General features: G+C 40.5%; 2 protein-coding genes across 4 annotated transcripts in view; both read left to right on the forward strand.

Annotated features, from left to right (window-relative positions):
* Positions 1-1,088, forward strand: part of wu:fj29h11 (uncharacterized) — a 42,446-nt gene extending 41,358 nt beyond the window's left edge. For all 3 annotated transcript variants that reach the window (XM_053511684.1, XM_053511686.1, XM_053511685.1), the window contains one exon: positions 97-1,088. In XM_053511684.1, the coding sequence (XP_053367659.1) occupies positions 97-670 (574 nt within the window). In that variant the 3' untranslated portion in view covers positions 671-1,088. The remainder of the gene's footprint in view (positions 1-96) is intronic.
* Positions 1,089-1,305: 217 nt separating this feature from the next.
* Positions 1,306-14,826, forward strand: bsk146 (brain specific kinase 146). The gene is made up of 4 exons (XM_053511690.1): positions 1,306-2,329; positions 9,994-10,219; positions 10,321-10,523; positions 11,635-14,826. The coding sequence occupies exons 2-4, from the start codon at positions 10,048-10,050 to the stop codon at positions 12,439-12,441; spliced, it is 1,182 nt and encodes a 393-aa protein (XP_053367665.1). The 5' UTR covers positions 1,306-2,329; positions 9,994-10,047; the 3' UTR covers positions 12,442-14,826.
* The last annotated feature ends 404 nt before the right edge of the window (positions 14,827-15,230 follow it).

Raw genomic sequence — 15,230 nt, forward strand, 5'->3', positions numbered from 1 at the left:
TATGTTTTTTTCAGTTTTCGTCTTACTTAACGGAAGATCCATTCTTTGTTTGATGCCTTTGTTATTTTTGCAATTCTTTTGTTTTTCTGTATTTAGGGTTCAAAAACCAGTCCAGCCCCCAGAAGTCATGGCAAGCCAGTTCCAGGGAAGCGTTGTTCACCGTCCACCCATGCCACTGGAGAGTGCAGTATGGACCAAACCGACAGCTGGAGAAGCAGTGCTGGAGGACCTTGCCCTAGACTTCAGTTTGCCCAACTCTCTACAGGTATTAAATGCTTTCGAAGACAACGAGGATATCGGGAGATGGGGAGAGCAGCTGGTCTACTCCTTCCTCAACCGTTGGCGAGAAAGCGGAGAAGGGCCACGAGAGATCGCCTGGTCCAACGAAAAGGGTGAGAGCGGCCAGCCATACGATTTCAAACTGATCTTCCCAAGTGGCAGTAACAGCACGCGAGATGTGTATGTGGAAGTCAAGACAACGATCAAGCAGGAGAAGCACTTTATTCACATGTCAGCCAACGAGATCGACTTTGCACTGAAGGAGAAGGAGAAGTATCACATATACAGAGTGTACGGCGCCGGAAATTCAAATCTCACTCGTCTCTGTCGGATCAAGAACCTGGCCCAGCATCTGCATTCCAAAACACTGGAATTGTTTTTATTTGTGTAAAATTAAAAATAGGGTCGTGAGTAGTTAAGGCATTGGACTATGGTTTGGAAAGTCCCAGGTTTAAACCCCATGACCACCAAGTTGTCCCTGTTTGGCCCTTGAGCAAGGCCCTCAACTGCTCATATGGATAATGAAATAAAAATATAAGTCGCTCTGGATAATGGTGTCTCCTAATTGTGGTTATAAGCTTAATTGCAGTTAAAATTGTTATTAGTTGTCTAATTTTATTTTGCACTACTGACTTGCACTGTCTAGATGATTATTAATATGCCTCTTTTTGTTCTGGTTTTAGTGAGATATTTTATACTTCTCTGACTTGTATTCTTCAAAGTCAAGTCCTTTATACGTTTTCCAATACGAATTGCTAATTTGTTACATGTTTTATTTTAGATGTTTTGAAGTTGAAATGTTAGTTTATGCACATAACTTTTATCTGTATTTAAAAAAAAGAATAAATCAGAAATGACAAATAAAGTATTCACTATTCATTACTCCATGCACACAGACCCCAAGGAAAGACCCCTGGAAATGCAAGGCGACAGAAGGCACATACAGTATAGGAAAAAAGCATAGAAAACAGTGTTGGCTTCCGCTCACTCACTCAATCCCTCATTCATCATCTACCCCCGGTATACAGGGTCACGGGGGGGCCTGGAGCCTATGCCAGGAAACTTAGAGCACAAGGTGGGGTACAACCTGTACAGGGTGCCAATCCATCACCGGATACACATTCACATACACTATGGGCAATTCGGGAACAGCAATTAGCCTATTCGGCATGTCTATGAACTGTGGTAGGAAACCGGAGTACCCAGAGAAAATCCACCAAGCACGGGGAGAACATGCAAACTCGGATGTAGGGCCAGGGGTAGCTCAACTGCTTAGATGTATAATGAGATAAAAATGTAAGTCGCTCTGGATAAGAGTGTCTGCCAAATGCCTAAATGTAAACTGGGAGGAAACCCACTAAGGACGGGGAGAACATGCACACAGAACTGAGGTGGGAATCAAACCCTTCACCCTGGAGGTGCACACTCATTCACTTATGATCTGTACTGCTTTATCCTCCCAGGAGACTTAGGGCACGAGGTGGGATACAATCGCCAGAGAACATGCAAACTCCATGCACACAGAGATGGGAATCGAACCCGGACCCTGGAGGTCAAAACTGTACAGGAAAAAACTGTGAAAAAAGTGTTGCCTTTCTCTGAAGAAAGATATACATTATTTTGACATCAAACAAAGACGAGAAAGCCTAAATGTAAAGACTAACACGCTGAGCTCACGGGCTGCACACACGATGCGTTTAGCTGCTCCCTGCGTGTCTCTTTTATACAACACCTAAACCCTGTACTGTGGGGATGAAGTGGGCGTGGTTGCTACCTGGAAGCCGCGCCGCTATTGGCTGATTAAGAAATAGGCGTGGCTTCTGTGGACATTCGGAATCGGAAGCCTTGATGTTGAGCTCGAGAAGGACAATAGCGGCGAAGAGAGAGAGAGCGCGCGCGAGACTGCACAGGCTGGAGAGAGAGCACTGAAACACCACAAATGCGGATAGAGGAAAAACAAACACACTCCGGTGCTGTGTCTAGGAAAGAAGGGAATGTGAGGTGTTTACTGCATGAACAGGCAGGATAAGAAACACGGACTGATTTAATGGTGAGTGCAAATAATTCTAGATCATGCAAAATAGGACTCACCTAATATAATGGTATTATTATAATTATTATTATTATTTATTTATTTATTTAGAATGACATTATTCATTATTCAGTGCTTTCCTCCAGGAGTGTCAATAGCATGTGTATTTGCTGATGAGAAATAGAAAACCATCCAGTATATATGATGATCTTTGTGCCTGATGTGATGCATGTCCTAATGGTTTTTCTGGAGTGTGTCTCAATGTGAGATCAGACCTATTAATATGAATGTGTGAAGACAGCTGATCAAGGTCGAGAATGATTCACATTAATAATAAAGAGCCTGTGCCATTGATTGAACAGTAGTGCCTGTCTGTGTTCCTGTCTGCTGGGGTATTAGGGCAGGATGAGTCAGACCCCCTGTAGGTCACCTGTTTTATTATAATAATAATAATAATAATAATAATAATAATAATAATCAGAATAATAATCAGAATTAATAGACATTATGTAGATCAGTCTGTTCTTACTGCCAGTATCCCTACAGGCCTGCATCACACTGACACATACACACATACCTATATACATGGCAGTGTGTGTGTGTGTGTGTGTGTGTGTGTGTGTGTGTAGGCATATATATGTGTGTGTGTGTGTGTGTGTGTTTATTGCTTACAGTCCAAACATAACATGGAAATTCTGTTTTCTTCTTGCCTGCTCAAGTCATCCTCTAAATCCTTTGTTTTATTATATTATATCCATATCTTTCCTGTTACTGGAAATCTTTGTTTAATGATGTATTCCAGACACACCTTTTTTTATGACCGATGTTGCATTTACAGACATTAATTTTTTTTAGGGGATGCTTAAAAAAATTATATATATATATATATATTATATTATATATAATTATATTATATATAAATATATATGCTTAGAAAAACTGTAGGAGATATATATAATAACCCAATAAGTCAGATATGATTAGTCAGATATGCTGATTAGTTAAAGGTTACAATGTGTAAAACTGTACCATGCCTCATCACTAGGGTTAAGGTAAATTTTAGGTATCGTTCGTTTCGAATATTATTTACGTGGAACATTCACCTCGAGGTGCAGTTATACCATAGGCCAGGATTATATGGATTTTATAATTAGATTGTTATTACTTGACCATAAATGTGTCCTGTAACACATACATAATGCCTTTTTAAAATTTGCATTGAATCTGCATTTTTATTTAAGGTAATTTATTTTTTTCTTTACAAATTTTTCATTGCATTAGCATTCATAACCTTCCATCCGTCCAATTATTATTTTTTGTAAATAAAAAAAAAATCAGATAGCTATAAAAATATATACATCATGAGCCTATTAGTAGCTGAGTACTGTACAGTATATTGCTCTAGTTTGCCCCCTAGTGGAATAACAAAAACGTTTTTTTTTTTTTCAATTATAGTATAAGATGATTTAAATTCATAACACAGACTCCAAATGTATTTAGTGCGTCAGATTTAAAGCTTACTAAAAGTAAGTTTATCTTCTAGGATCTTTATCCTTGACAGGAGTTTTTAAGTTACAAATATTTAATTCAATTTTGTTTGTAGAGAAATTTTAATAATAGTAATGGCGCAAAGCAGCTTTACAGAGGTAAAAAATTGATTAGAACATGTATTGAAAAAAGTATAAACTATAACTATTAGTTTGTCCCAGGACGAGGACGAGGATGGTGGCAAGAAAAAACTCCCTGAGATAATAATATTACGAAATCTTGATGGGAAACAGTCTCAAAAGGGAATCCATCCTTATTTGGGTGACTGCAGGTAGTATGACTGTAATTAATATGCATTTCATAAGCAAAATATACAAAGAAACAAAAGGTATAAGCTTAAATACAGTTTAGTACCATTTCTCTAATAGTGCAGGGTTTTAATATACCTGATTCAACTCCTCCATCGATCACCGGGTCTGCGAGCATGCTAGAGCAGACAGTAATTAAACCAACCTGAAATGGAGCAAACATGAGCATTGCTCAACTCACGTGTGTGGACTGGTATGGCAGCTAGCAGGAATGATACAGTATGTTCCTAGTCTTCACAGGTGTGTGTCTGCGTGTGCGCATGTTGCTCTGATCCGCTTTTTCACACCCCTGCAGTTTGAACACAAGATGAGAGAGTAACAGCTTTGCATTAATGATTCAGGAGGTGGATGAGCTTCACAGGATCTCTTCCCCTACTGCACCTTGACTAGCTAAAAAAACATTTGTGTACAGTAAATAAAATGTACAGTGATAGTAAATGTGACTGTTGTTGTTTGTGAACAAATCACAAAATGGAAAGACGATTCAGAATATTCTAAAGAAATCAGTTGAATAATAAAAAAATAAATAGAAAATTATTAAATAGAAACATTTTTTATATCTCCCACAGTACTACTAATGCTAATTTGACATTTCTGATAACAAATATTTTTCTTTGTTAATCACATCGCTGCGTACTGTAATCATTCCCTACATTCATAGTGTTCATTTGGAAAGGATTAGTTTCAGCTTATGTAACACTCTGAATCATTGAAAGAATGAAAACTTAGCTCATCAAAAAGCCTCGGGGTTAACAGGTTCGTAATCAATCCTTCGAACATTTCCAGTGTTCAATGATTGAATCAATCTCGTATCATTTGAAACCTGCCTGCACATGTGTATTGGATCTCGGATTCAAAACACTACGTTTCTGTAGATAATCCCCCTTCTAACATCCAGCGTAAGAACGGTTTTTAGTGCTGCCCTTTTGGGAGGATTTAGTTGTGTTAAATGCTCTTTTTGTGGTCTCAAGCAAATTTAATGACTCATTTTGTGTGTCTGAACAGCTGGGAGGCCGGCAATGCCGCTCCTGTGCTCTCAGTAACGTTTCATACCAAGGCAACATGCTGCCTCGGTGACTCTGAGACATAAAGCCAGTGGACATTGTTATCCTTGGCTTCGAAGAGATGCTGGACGGGCAGCACTGCGTGGTAATGTGCAGAGTGGTGTGTTGTTGTCGCCCTTTTACTTACATGGTCATTGGTTCTTTTCACTACGCTGCTTTATATTTTCACAGTGTGCATGAAATTTATTGTCCAGCTTCACCTCACCACGTAGCAATAGTGTGTCCAGCACAACCTCTGACCAATAAGCAGGCAGAACAGAGTCAAAGTTCTGCAACAACCTTATGGAAGGTAGGGTTCCTTTTATTTGAATGAATGAATAAACATCCTATAATGCTCAAAACCCCAAGAAGAACCTTGTACCTCGAGTATTGTTGTAAGGATCTAAAGGTTTTTTTCCTTAATGTTTTTTATTTTCACCTCAGATCAGAAAGGTTAATTTGGGGTGATAAAGACATACAAGTTGCAGAAGAGACGGTAGACAGGAGCTCACTGGACTTTTTAAAGAGATCAATGTGCTAAGCCTGCTTACCTTTCTGATGGCACTGTTGTCTTCCCTAAGCACTATTTTTTAGGGATAGTGTGAGTTTCCTGCCAGGTTGCTTGACTCGCTGAAACTTGTGATGTTGAGCTTTCTTGTAGTAATCTCTACTGTGTGTGTGTGCGTGCTGTTGCACAATGAGCCGTTTTTTTTCCTGTGCTGTCACATATCTTGTATGCTTGATAACCAAACGGTACAGAGTGGGGCATTTGACTGTGAAACATCTCAAGCTGCAGGAACACCGTGAACGCCTCAGGCATTTTCAAGACCGCAAACAGCACATAGCTTGGCGGGTGATCCCACCGTGTGTCCGTGAACATCACCCACTACACCATGTGCTTCTGGCTGGAGCATTCAATCCACACGTCTGCAGGTGGTATACAGCAGCTTGGTAAAAAAACAACAACACACAAGTCTGTTTGCTATCAGCTGGGATAGATGGGATATACGAGGGTAAGTCAAAAATGATGCATGTTCTCGTTGTATCATTTATTTTAATTAACTTTTAAAAAGGACAAACACATAATGTTTGACATAATCTCCTTGCTCTTCAAAACACATTGTCTATCTGTCAACAAGCTGTAGTATTCCCTCATTGAAAAAAAAAAAGTTTTAGGCTGAATGCACCACTGTTTTCACTTCTTCATCAGAAGTGAATCTTCTTCCTCATAAGCTGCTTGTGCCCTATGAAACTCCCTTGAATAGCAGTCCTTTGTGTTTAATCCGAAGTTTAGGCTTCAGCTCCTCAATAAGCGTCTCACTGTAACGAGCACTGTTGATTGTTGAACCTTTTTTCTGATAATATTCCAATACTGGCCCTTGAGAGTCTCAGAAAACTGTATGCATTCATTTTCCAGCTGATGGTTGACTCGGTCCAAATTGTGATCGCAGATATCCAAACGCTTCTGTTCATGATCTTTCGTTGGTTATTTCGGCACCAGGTAATCCCTCAGACCAAAAAAAAACTGCAATCTGTTCTTCCTTTATGAAAATAACAAGTGATCAAATTATCCCAAAAAATATATTTTTGCTCGCACTGCAGTTACATATAAACTAATGTAACACCTTCACACCTTCACACAGTGACTGGGGAGACAGAAGCTCGAGTGGCCAACAGAAGTTTTAATATAACCCTGAGTGCGGATAGTTTGACTCACCCTCAGGTAATGTGGTTATTGAGACCAGCAGCTCTGTGGTGATGTTCTTGGTGATGGCTTTTTTCAGTGTGATTTTGTCTGGATGTCACGTACAATAGTGCAGAACCACCGCAGTCTATTCTTGTCTCTGGGCTTTCAATCACAACTCAGTGATAGAGAGAGACACAAGGGAACCAGCAGTACAGGCTGGTGGGATTTTCAGAGTGGTTGTACTCACTCATCTTGGTGTCCCAGCATTACACTTTTGTAGCAGGCTGTAAGTCTTGCAGTTGCAAAACTGGGGAACAGCAAAGCTCGAGTGACATAAATATTGTAGTAAGAAAGCTGCTCACGGGAGCCGAGAGACTCGAGCCCAGCCAGTGTGTTTCTTGTGTTATTATAACCCAGCCTGGGTTTCCAATTCAGTGACAAGTGCAATGTCAAATAAATAGAGAAGTGCCTGGAACAGGGTCTTATATAAGGGTAGTACAGTCCCACGTTTCGGGATTCTTTTTTTTGTGTGCTTTATTTTTAGCCACCTCATTTTTTTCTCATCTTCCTGTTCTGTTCAACTAATTTGCATCTCAGTGCTACCCAAGAATCTTAATTCTATTTATAGTATACAGTACATCATTTTCATGATTCAGTGATACAGTAATGTGTTGTAGTCATACGGCATTGTATGATGCAACTGCCTTTTCAGGATCTTCAGTGCAAGGAACACTATAATGAATAGACACTATATTGACAAAAGTATTCGCTCGCCTGCTTCACATGAATATGAACTTAAGTAACACCCAATTCTTAATCCATGGGGTTTATTATGATGTTGCAGCTAAAATAGCTTCACCTCTTCTGGAAAGGCTTTAGGTGTATGCTTATGGGACTTTTTGACCATTCCTTCAGCAGTACATTTGTGATGTTGGATGAGAAGGCCCCGCTCACAGTCTCCGTTCTAATTCATCCCGAAGGTCTTCTGTCGGGTTGAGATCAGGACTCTGTGCAGGCCAGTCAAGTTCTTCTACACCAAACTCACTCATCCATGTCTTTATAGACCTTGCTTTGTGCACTGGTGCGCAGTCATGTTGGAACAGAAAGGGTCCATCCCCAAACTGTTCCCACAAAGTCGGGAGCATGAAATTGCTCAAAATGTCTCGGTATGCTGAAGCATTAACAGTTCCTTTCACTGGAAGTAAGGGATCGAGCCTAACTCCTGAGAAACAACCCAACACCAGTTCCAACATGACTGCGCACCAGAGCCAGGCCTTCTCGTCCAACATCAGTGTCTGACCTCACAAATGTCCTTTATTTGACCTTTTGTTGAAGCTGTTATAGCTGCAAATTTCGGGCCGAGATCATATTAAAACCTATGGATTAAGAATTGGATGTTACTTAAGTTCATATGCATATGAAACAGGCGAGCTTCATATTGCAAAAAATACTTTTTGCAATAAAGTGTATATTGATGAAAGCATAAGCAGACAAAGTTTCTATGGAACCCAGTGAGGTTGTATAAACTTGGCCAAAAACCTGCCAGTCAGGTCTGTTTTTTTTTCTTGCTTGCTTTTGGTTGCAGCACATTCTCCACAATTTACACTGAATAGATTAAAAAAAACACCAGCTGGCCAAATTGAAATGATAGTAAAACTGTAACGAAAGCAACTAATACCAATTTAGCTGTCAGTAATTAAGTAAAATAAAAATTTAAAATATATTACATATGTTCTTTCTATCTAAGAAAGTACAGCCAAGATGGATAGAGAGAAGGGACCAAGATCTGTTCTTTACCAAGACTGGTTTCTAGAACTAAAAACATAAGAGATGAGCAGATCAATATTCAAGAATGAAAAGAGGACGAAAAAAAATGAAGTCAACCCGTGAAACAGACTACGCAAACCCCGGCAGTGATACTGATTAAGTGATAATGAAGATTTAGTGCCAGGGACCATGTGGAACCACGTGCACCTGTCAGCTAAGATTGAGACTCAGACTGCAGACATCATCCAAATTATAAAACAAGTACTAAGCCTTTTCTTTTGAACTATTTCAACAGCTTGTAATATAATCCTGTAATGCATAATCTTAAATGAAATAATTTCCCACGGTTGCAGGAGACATGCATCCTGCATCTGTTTAATTTCAAGACACGCGAGCTGACCTTGTGTTTGACCTTTTGAGTCACACTGATCCGGCTTCCGTTTTATTGCGGCGCTCTGAGAGTGCAGAGTGCAGTGTGCCGGCGTGAATATGTCGGATTGCTGCACAGCTCTGAAAGCTGACCTCCTAAATCCTCGTTGTTGGATTGCTCTCCTGACGTAAGAGAAATATTTGAACTGGATTCACAAAGTGGGACAGTGTGCCTGTAATAAGATGACAGGGGAGCGTAATTGGACATGACGCATCACATAAGAGTACAAGGACAGGAGGTGCGGCTCTACACTGTAACCTGCAGTGCAAACTAAGCATTCTCGATCTGCCGGCAGTAACAAATGCTCCTCTGTGTTTACATCCGCCGCAGTGCTATGAAGAGCGAGAGAGAGAGAAAGAGAGAGAGAGAGGTGCTTACCATCACAGCAGTTATAACAGGATTAGGTTACATACTCTGTGAAAAACAGAGGTCAAAAGGATAAGTACAGGGTTTGTGTGTTGTTTCTGTTTACTGAAATTATGTGCAGTTATGTAAAACTCATTAAACTGTAATGGTTTATTCTTACAACCTTTAACAGTGGCAGTCTGCTGTAAAGTGTAATGCAGTTTCCTTTGAAGAATGAAAGACGTTCAGTTGCAGTCTTGCGTGACAAAAACTGCTGCGATTTCGAGCAATGCTGTGTAATAAGGACGAACACTGACGGGTTAGATGAGATTATATGAAGTCCTTATCTTCAGAAACCATCTTGCATATATTCACTCTAATTACTTCGCCTTAGGCAAGTTTCGAGCTGAGAGAATACAAAATGTACAGATAATTAACTGTTCAGTGGACTCTAGGGAATATAAAAAAAGTACATCCCCGGAATTTTAATTCCCTCTCCGAGCGTGTGTATATATATTATATATGTGTGTGTGTGTGTGTGTGTTTGACTGCAGTAACGTTGAGCACTTGCCAGCACTCTTACCATCCACACCTGCTCCTGTGGAAAAATGAGCTCCTCACCTGTCGTGTCTCGAGTGTCTGTCGACATCCTGGAGGAGCTTCAGCTCTTCGCTGCTCAGAACCTGGAGAAGCTCGAGGTTAACAAGTACTATGAGGTTATCCGGGAGCTCGGCAAAGGCACCTACGGCAAGGTGGACCTGGTCATTCATAAGATCAGAGGTAAGCTACGAACATTAACGCCGAATAAAAACCATTTAGAATATTTAAAAATATTCACCTTCTGTTCTTTTTTTTTTTTTTTGTCTCTCTCTTGAACCAAGGTACCAAGATGGCACTAAAATTTCTCAAGAAGAAAACCACTAAGCTAAAGAGTTTTCTGAGAGAGTACAGCATCTCACTATACCTCTCCCCATGTCCCTTTATAATCAACATGTTCGGTATTGCGTTTGAAACAGAGGATTACTACGTGTTTGCACAGGAGTATGCCTTAGCAGGAGATCTCTTTGACATCATTCCTCCACAGGTATTCACAATTCCATCCAAAGAGTGAATCATTCAGTCTCTGGTGTATGGTATAAGCAGACATTTGTTACTTTTGCGGGCTCAAAACTGATCCAATAAATCATTCTTCTTAATTCTTTGATTCTTTGTTACTTGATGCCCACCACCAGTCCATGATGTGGTGTTTAACAGGTTCACCACTATCATATTGTTGGTTTAATGGGAGACTTTATAATTTTCAAATTCCAAGTGATGAGCAAATGTTTTCACATTTCTAAGAGGAATTTAACTGATTAACCAATACTCAATCACTCACCCACTCATCGTCTTTACCGCTTTATCCTGTATTCAGTGTCGCCTGGGGCCTGGAGCCTATCCCAGAAAGCTAAGGGCACAAGGCGGGGTACACCCTGGACAGGGTGTCAATCCATCGCAAGGCACACACATACAAATACACACTCAGACGCTCATTTACACACTACAGGCAATTTGGGAACGCCAATTAGCCTAACCTACATGTCTTTGGACTGTGGGAGGAAACCAGAGTACCCGGAATAAACCTGCATCGTGCAGAACATGCACACAGAGAAAGAACCCGAGTCTGGCCGGGAATCGAACCCTGGCCTGGAGGTGCAAGGGAACAGTGCTAACCACTAATCCACTGTGCAGCCGATTTACCAATACTGTAGATTAATTTTTTTCCCCATTTTGGATTAAGTCCTCACTTTGCTATTATGATAACCTCCACCCTTCTGGGAAGGATTTTCCACAAATTTTGGATTTGTACTCATTTAGTCAAAGGAGCTACAGTGAGGTCAGGTGCTGATGTTAGATAGGGAGACCTGGGAGTTCAGTTAGAACCCCAGTTCATTCTAAAGGTGGTCAGTGAGTTTGAGGACAGGTTTTTGTGCAGATTACTTGAGTTTTTCCACTTTAAACTTGGCAAACTGTGTATTCATGAAGCTTGATTTGTGCACAGGAGCATTGTCTCAGTAAAGTAATTCGCAATGAAGGGAAATTGTTATGCTACAGCATACAGTTGACTGCTTTAGATTATGTGGTAACAGTTTGTTCAAAACCCACATATGGGTGTTATTTTTTAATACTATTTTTATTTCTCTTAATTTATTCAGGTGGGACTTCCGGAGCCTGTGGCCAAGCGTTGTGTCCACCAGGTGGCCCTTGCCTTGGACTACGTGCACTGTAAGAAGCTGGTGCACCGTGACATCAAGCCAGAAAACGTGCTGCTCTTTGACAGGGAGTGCCGCAGGGTGAAGCTCTCTGATTTTGGCATGGCGCGGTGCGCCGGTTCTGTGGTAAAACGTGTCAGCGGCACTATCCCGTACACAGCTCCTGAGCTGAGCGATGCCTCCCAGCGTGATGGCATCTGTGTGGACTACAGCACAGATGTTTGGGCCCTGGGTGTGCTTCTTTTCTGCATGCTTACTGGTAATTTCCCCTGGGAGAAGGCAGTGCCATCGGATACGTTCTATGATGAGTTCGCCCGCTGGCAGCGAAGGCCATCAGGCACGGTCCCTTCGCAGTGGCGCCGCTTCAGTGATGAGGTGTTAATCATGTTTCGCAAACTACTGGCCCTGGAGAGTGAGCGCCGCTGCTCTGTCAAGGAGGTATTCGCCCATTTTGGCCAACGTTGGATGCTGGATGGAGAAGCAGTTCGAGGCGGGGGGGGAGGAGGACATCACCAGGTGGCACACAGCTCCTCTTCTTCGGAGGAAGAGCTGCTGGTGGACCGGATGAAACAGCAGACCCTATCACCGGGCAAGAATGGCCCGGTGGATTCGGGAATGGCTGCACATCAATTCAGTTCAGTGTCGACCAACAGCTCGGTGTCATCCACTACCAGCTATGAGCGAATGCCCAGAGACAACGCCACCAACAGCCGAATCCTCGTCACTACACCAATCGAGATTTGTGTGTAGAGCTCACTGCTGTACATAACCCCAAAAAGGCTTCCTTACTAGATAATACATTTTCTCACACCTTCATAAAAAGATTAATCACATAAATAAACCATCTTTTAACGGTATTATAACACCGCAGAGTGTGAATGAAGCAAAAAATTAGACACACCCTCTAACCTATTAAGCTGTTTTTGTGATTTTTTTTTTTTTCTCCAACAAGGACACATTGCAGTCTTTTGAGAAAGATTGTCCTCGGGGGAATATTTTTAAGAAAGGAAGTGCACAGAAGCTGCGAAATAGACTAATACAATAGGTACACCATGAAAGCAGTTTACCGGTGGAGAAAAAGAAAAAGCTACACAATGTAATTGAGCACTGATACGGCAGATCAAGACTACCGATTAGGGCTAGACCAAAACATATTCCTTAGCAATATATGATGCAAAAAAAAAAAAAGGCAAAATGGATGTGGACTGGAAGAACTGGATCTACATTCCTGAACTGGTGTATTGATCCAGATTTTGATGGAATTGGTAACGTTTAATATTTCTAGAACTTGTATTTGATGTCAAAATGATGTATTTGATGGAAATGTTTTAAAACACACTAGGGAGAAAAAGGAATGTTGCTTAAAGCGTGTGTGCTTCTGAGTGAATGTGTTTGTGTATTTTATAGTGACTTGAGATTTAGTTATTTAATTTTTCTTTCAATTGTTTAAACTTGATATTCAGAAATATATTTTTTTGCAGTTAATTTGTAGGTAATTTAATGGTTTAGATTTAATTTATTTTGGTACTCTGTTGAAGCGCTTGTGCCAAGCCCAGCTGGCATCGTGCAGCCTCACTACAATGTCTACGACTGTTTCTTCCTGACAGCTTTAAAACAGGATAGTGAAGTGGCACTGAGGTTGGCTGCTTATTGTACTTGGCTCAAAGGCGAGACGAGTGGAACAGATCTCATGCCAGTGAGAAAGTGCAGAGCCTAAAGCCAGCTGTCTGTTTTATCAGCCTTTTTCCCCCCAACTCAGTATTTTAGAAGGATGAAACTATTATGGTGCAGTGGTTAATCTTCTGTGTCCTTAAGGTCATGAGATCAAATCCTAAAGGTAGCCAGTACTGCACCGGTAACCCTCAACTCCTAACATATTTGACTAGATTGTGTCTCCTTTGCCACACAAGTAAATGATAAAATAATTAAAACTTTTTTGTTTATATGTACTCTGCACATCTGGTGTCACCTTTCACTCTGAGCAAACCCTTAACAACCTCAGAAAGTGCTGACTTTCATGTTCGATTGATCGTAACCAGGTTTGTGATCCCTTGCCGAACAAGCAAGTTGTCGACCAGGCCTCGATGTCAAACCAACATATCTATTTCAAGACTTACAGGTACAAAAGGAAGTATTTTTGCTGATTCTCTGTTGTTTATTTCTATTGTTTTCTTTATAAAGTTGTTACATCTATTTTTTCGTATATTGATTTGAACTTTTACAAGAAACAAACGACAGTGACGTGTAAGAATCACATTTACCAACTGCATGAAACAAGCACCCTAGCTTGGACAACAACAACAAAAAAACATTTTGTAAATATGTGAGAAATGTTGTAATGTGAGTTTATTTTGCTGTAGCACAATTTCTTGGGGACTGTTCCATCACCAGATCAATGTTACAAGACAATTTAGGGCTAAAAAAAAAACCAAACAAAAAAAAACCTTAAGGCAGATGATAATTGTTAGTTTTCAGTGTTGTATTATTGTGCTGTCATGCTGCTGTTGTTGTTGTTGTGTTTCCGTTTCCTCAAACCATGGATTCAATGGGAAAAATGTTCCGTACGGTTGCGGTTGTGCATTCCATGTACAGAAGTGACATGATTGAGATGAAATTTAATCAGCTTGGGTTTATACCTCACTGAGAATTGAATTTGATTATTCCTCCACCCCTGAGGGTTGTATGGAATTAATTCAGAATTAGATTTTGTGTTTTGTGTGTATTATTTTCCCCCTCTGCATGAATTTAGGACGTGCCGGAGTTGTAAAGAAAAAAAAAAGAGTAAAAAAACACACATACATGGTTTAATGTTGTAGTATTACTCCATAGACATGTAGAAGCTGGATGGGTGTACTGTAGCAATCTTCACACACACACACTAGTTTTTCCAATATTTTCTGTGACTACTGAAACAGTTAGACACTAGCTTTATGATAACTCTCATGTGCTCAGGCACACTGATACCCTTTAGTGTCCCCATAAAACACCCACCCTTTTCACAAGAAGAAGAATTGACACAATCAGTGAGTGTTCACTTTGTTACCTAACCAAACCCTGAACTTCTGTCCACTTCTGTCTTTGCAATACTACTGTCTTCCTGTAAGGTCGGATTTATTAAACGTAAATCGACATGTGCATCTTTCTGCTTGTGTTTTGTGTTTCTGTGATTCGTACCGTTCACATAATCTTGCTGTACTTTTTGTTCCTAGCTATATTTAAGAAAAAAACAAAAACAAATAACACCTGTATTCTCTACCCTACTTGCAGCAGGAGCTCAGTGGTTAACGTTCTGGCTGGAAGGTCGAGCTCAAATCCCTGAACTTCTGCATGTCTGATTGGCCTTTGTGCAAGGCTTCTAACACACAACTGCTCATGTTCTGCCTCACCTGAACAAATGCAAAAAGATTCATGTAACACGATTAAATCAGATTAAACCTACAATTTAGACACAAATAACAGACACACAAACACTCGCCCCTTCAATGTTCCTGTGTGAAATAAATCACATCTCCGCACTAAACTACGTATAATAATTGAAT

The sequence above is a fragment of the Clarias gariepinus genome, chromosome 14, assembly GCF_024256425.1.
Source record: "Clarias gariepinus isolate MV-2021 ecotype Netherlands chromosome 14, CGAR_prim_01v2, whole genome shotgun sequence".
Taxonomy (NCBI): Eukaryota; Metazoa; Chordata; class Actinopteri; order Siluriformes; family Clariidae; genus Clarias; species Clarias gariepinus.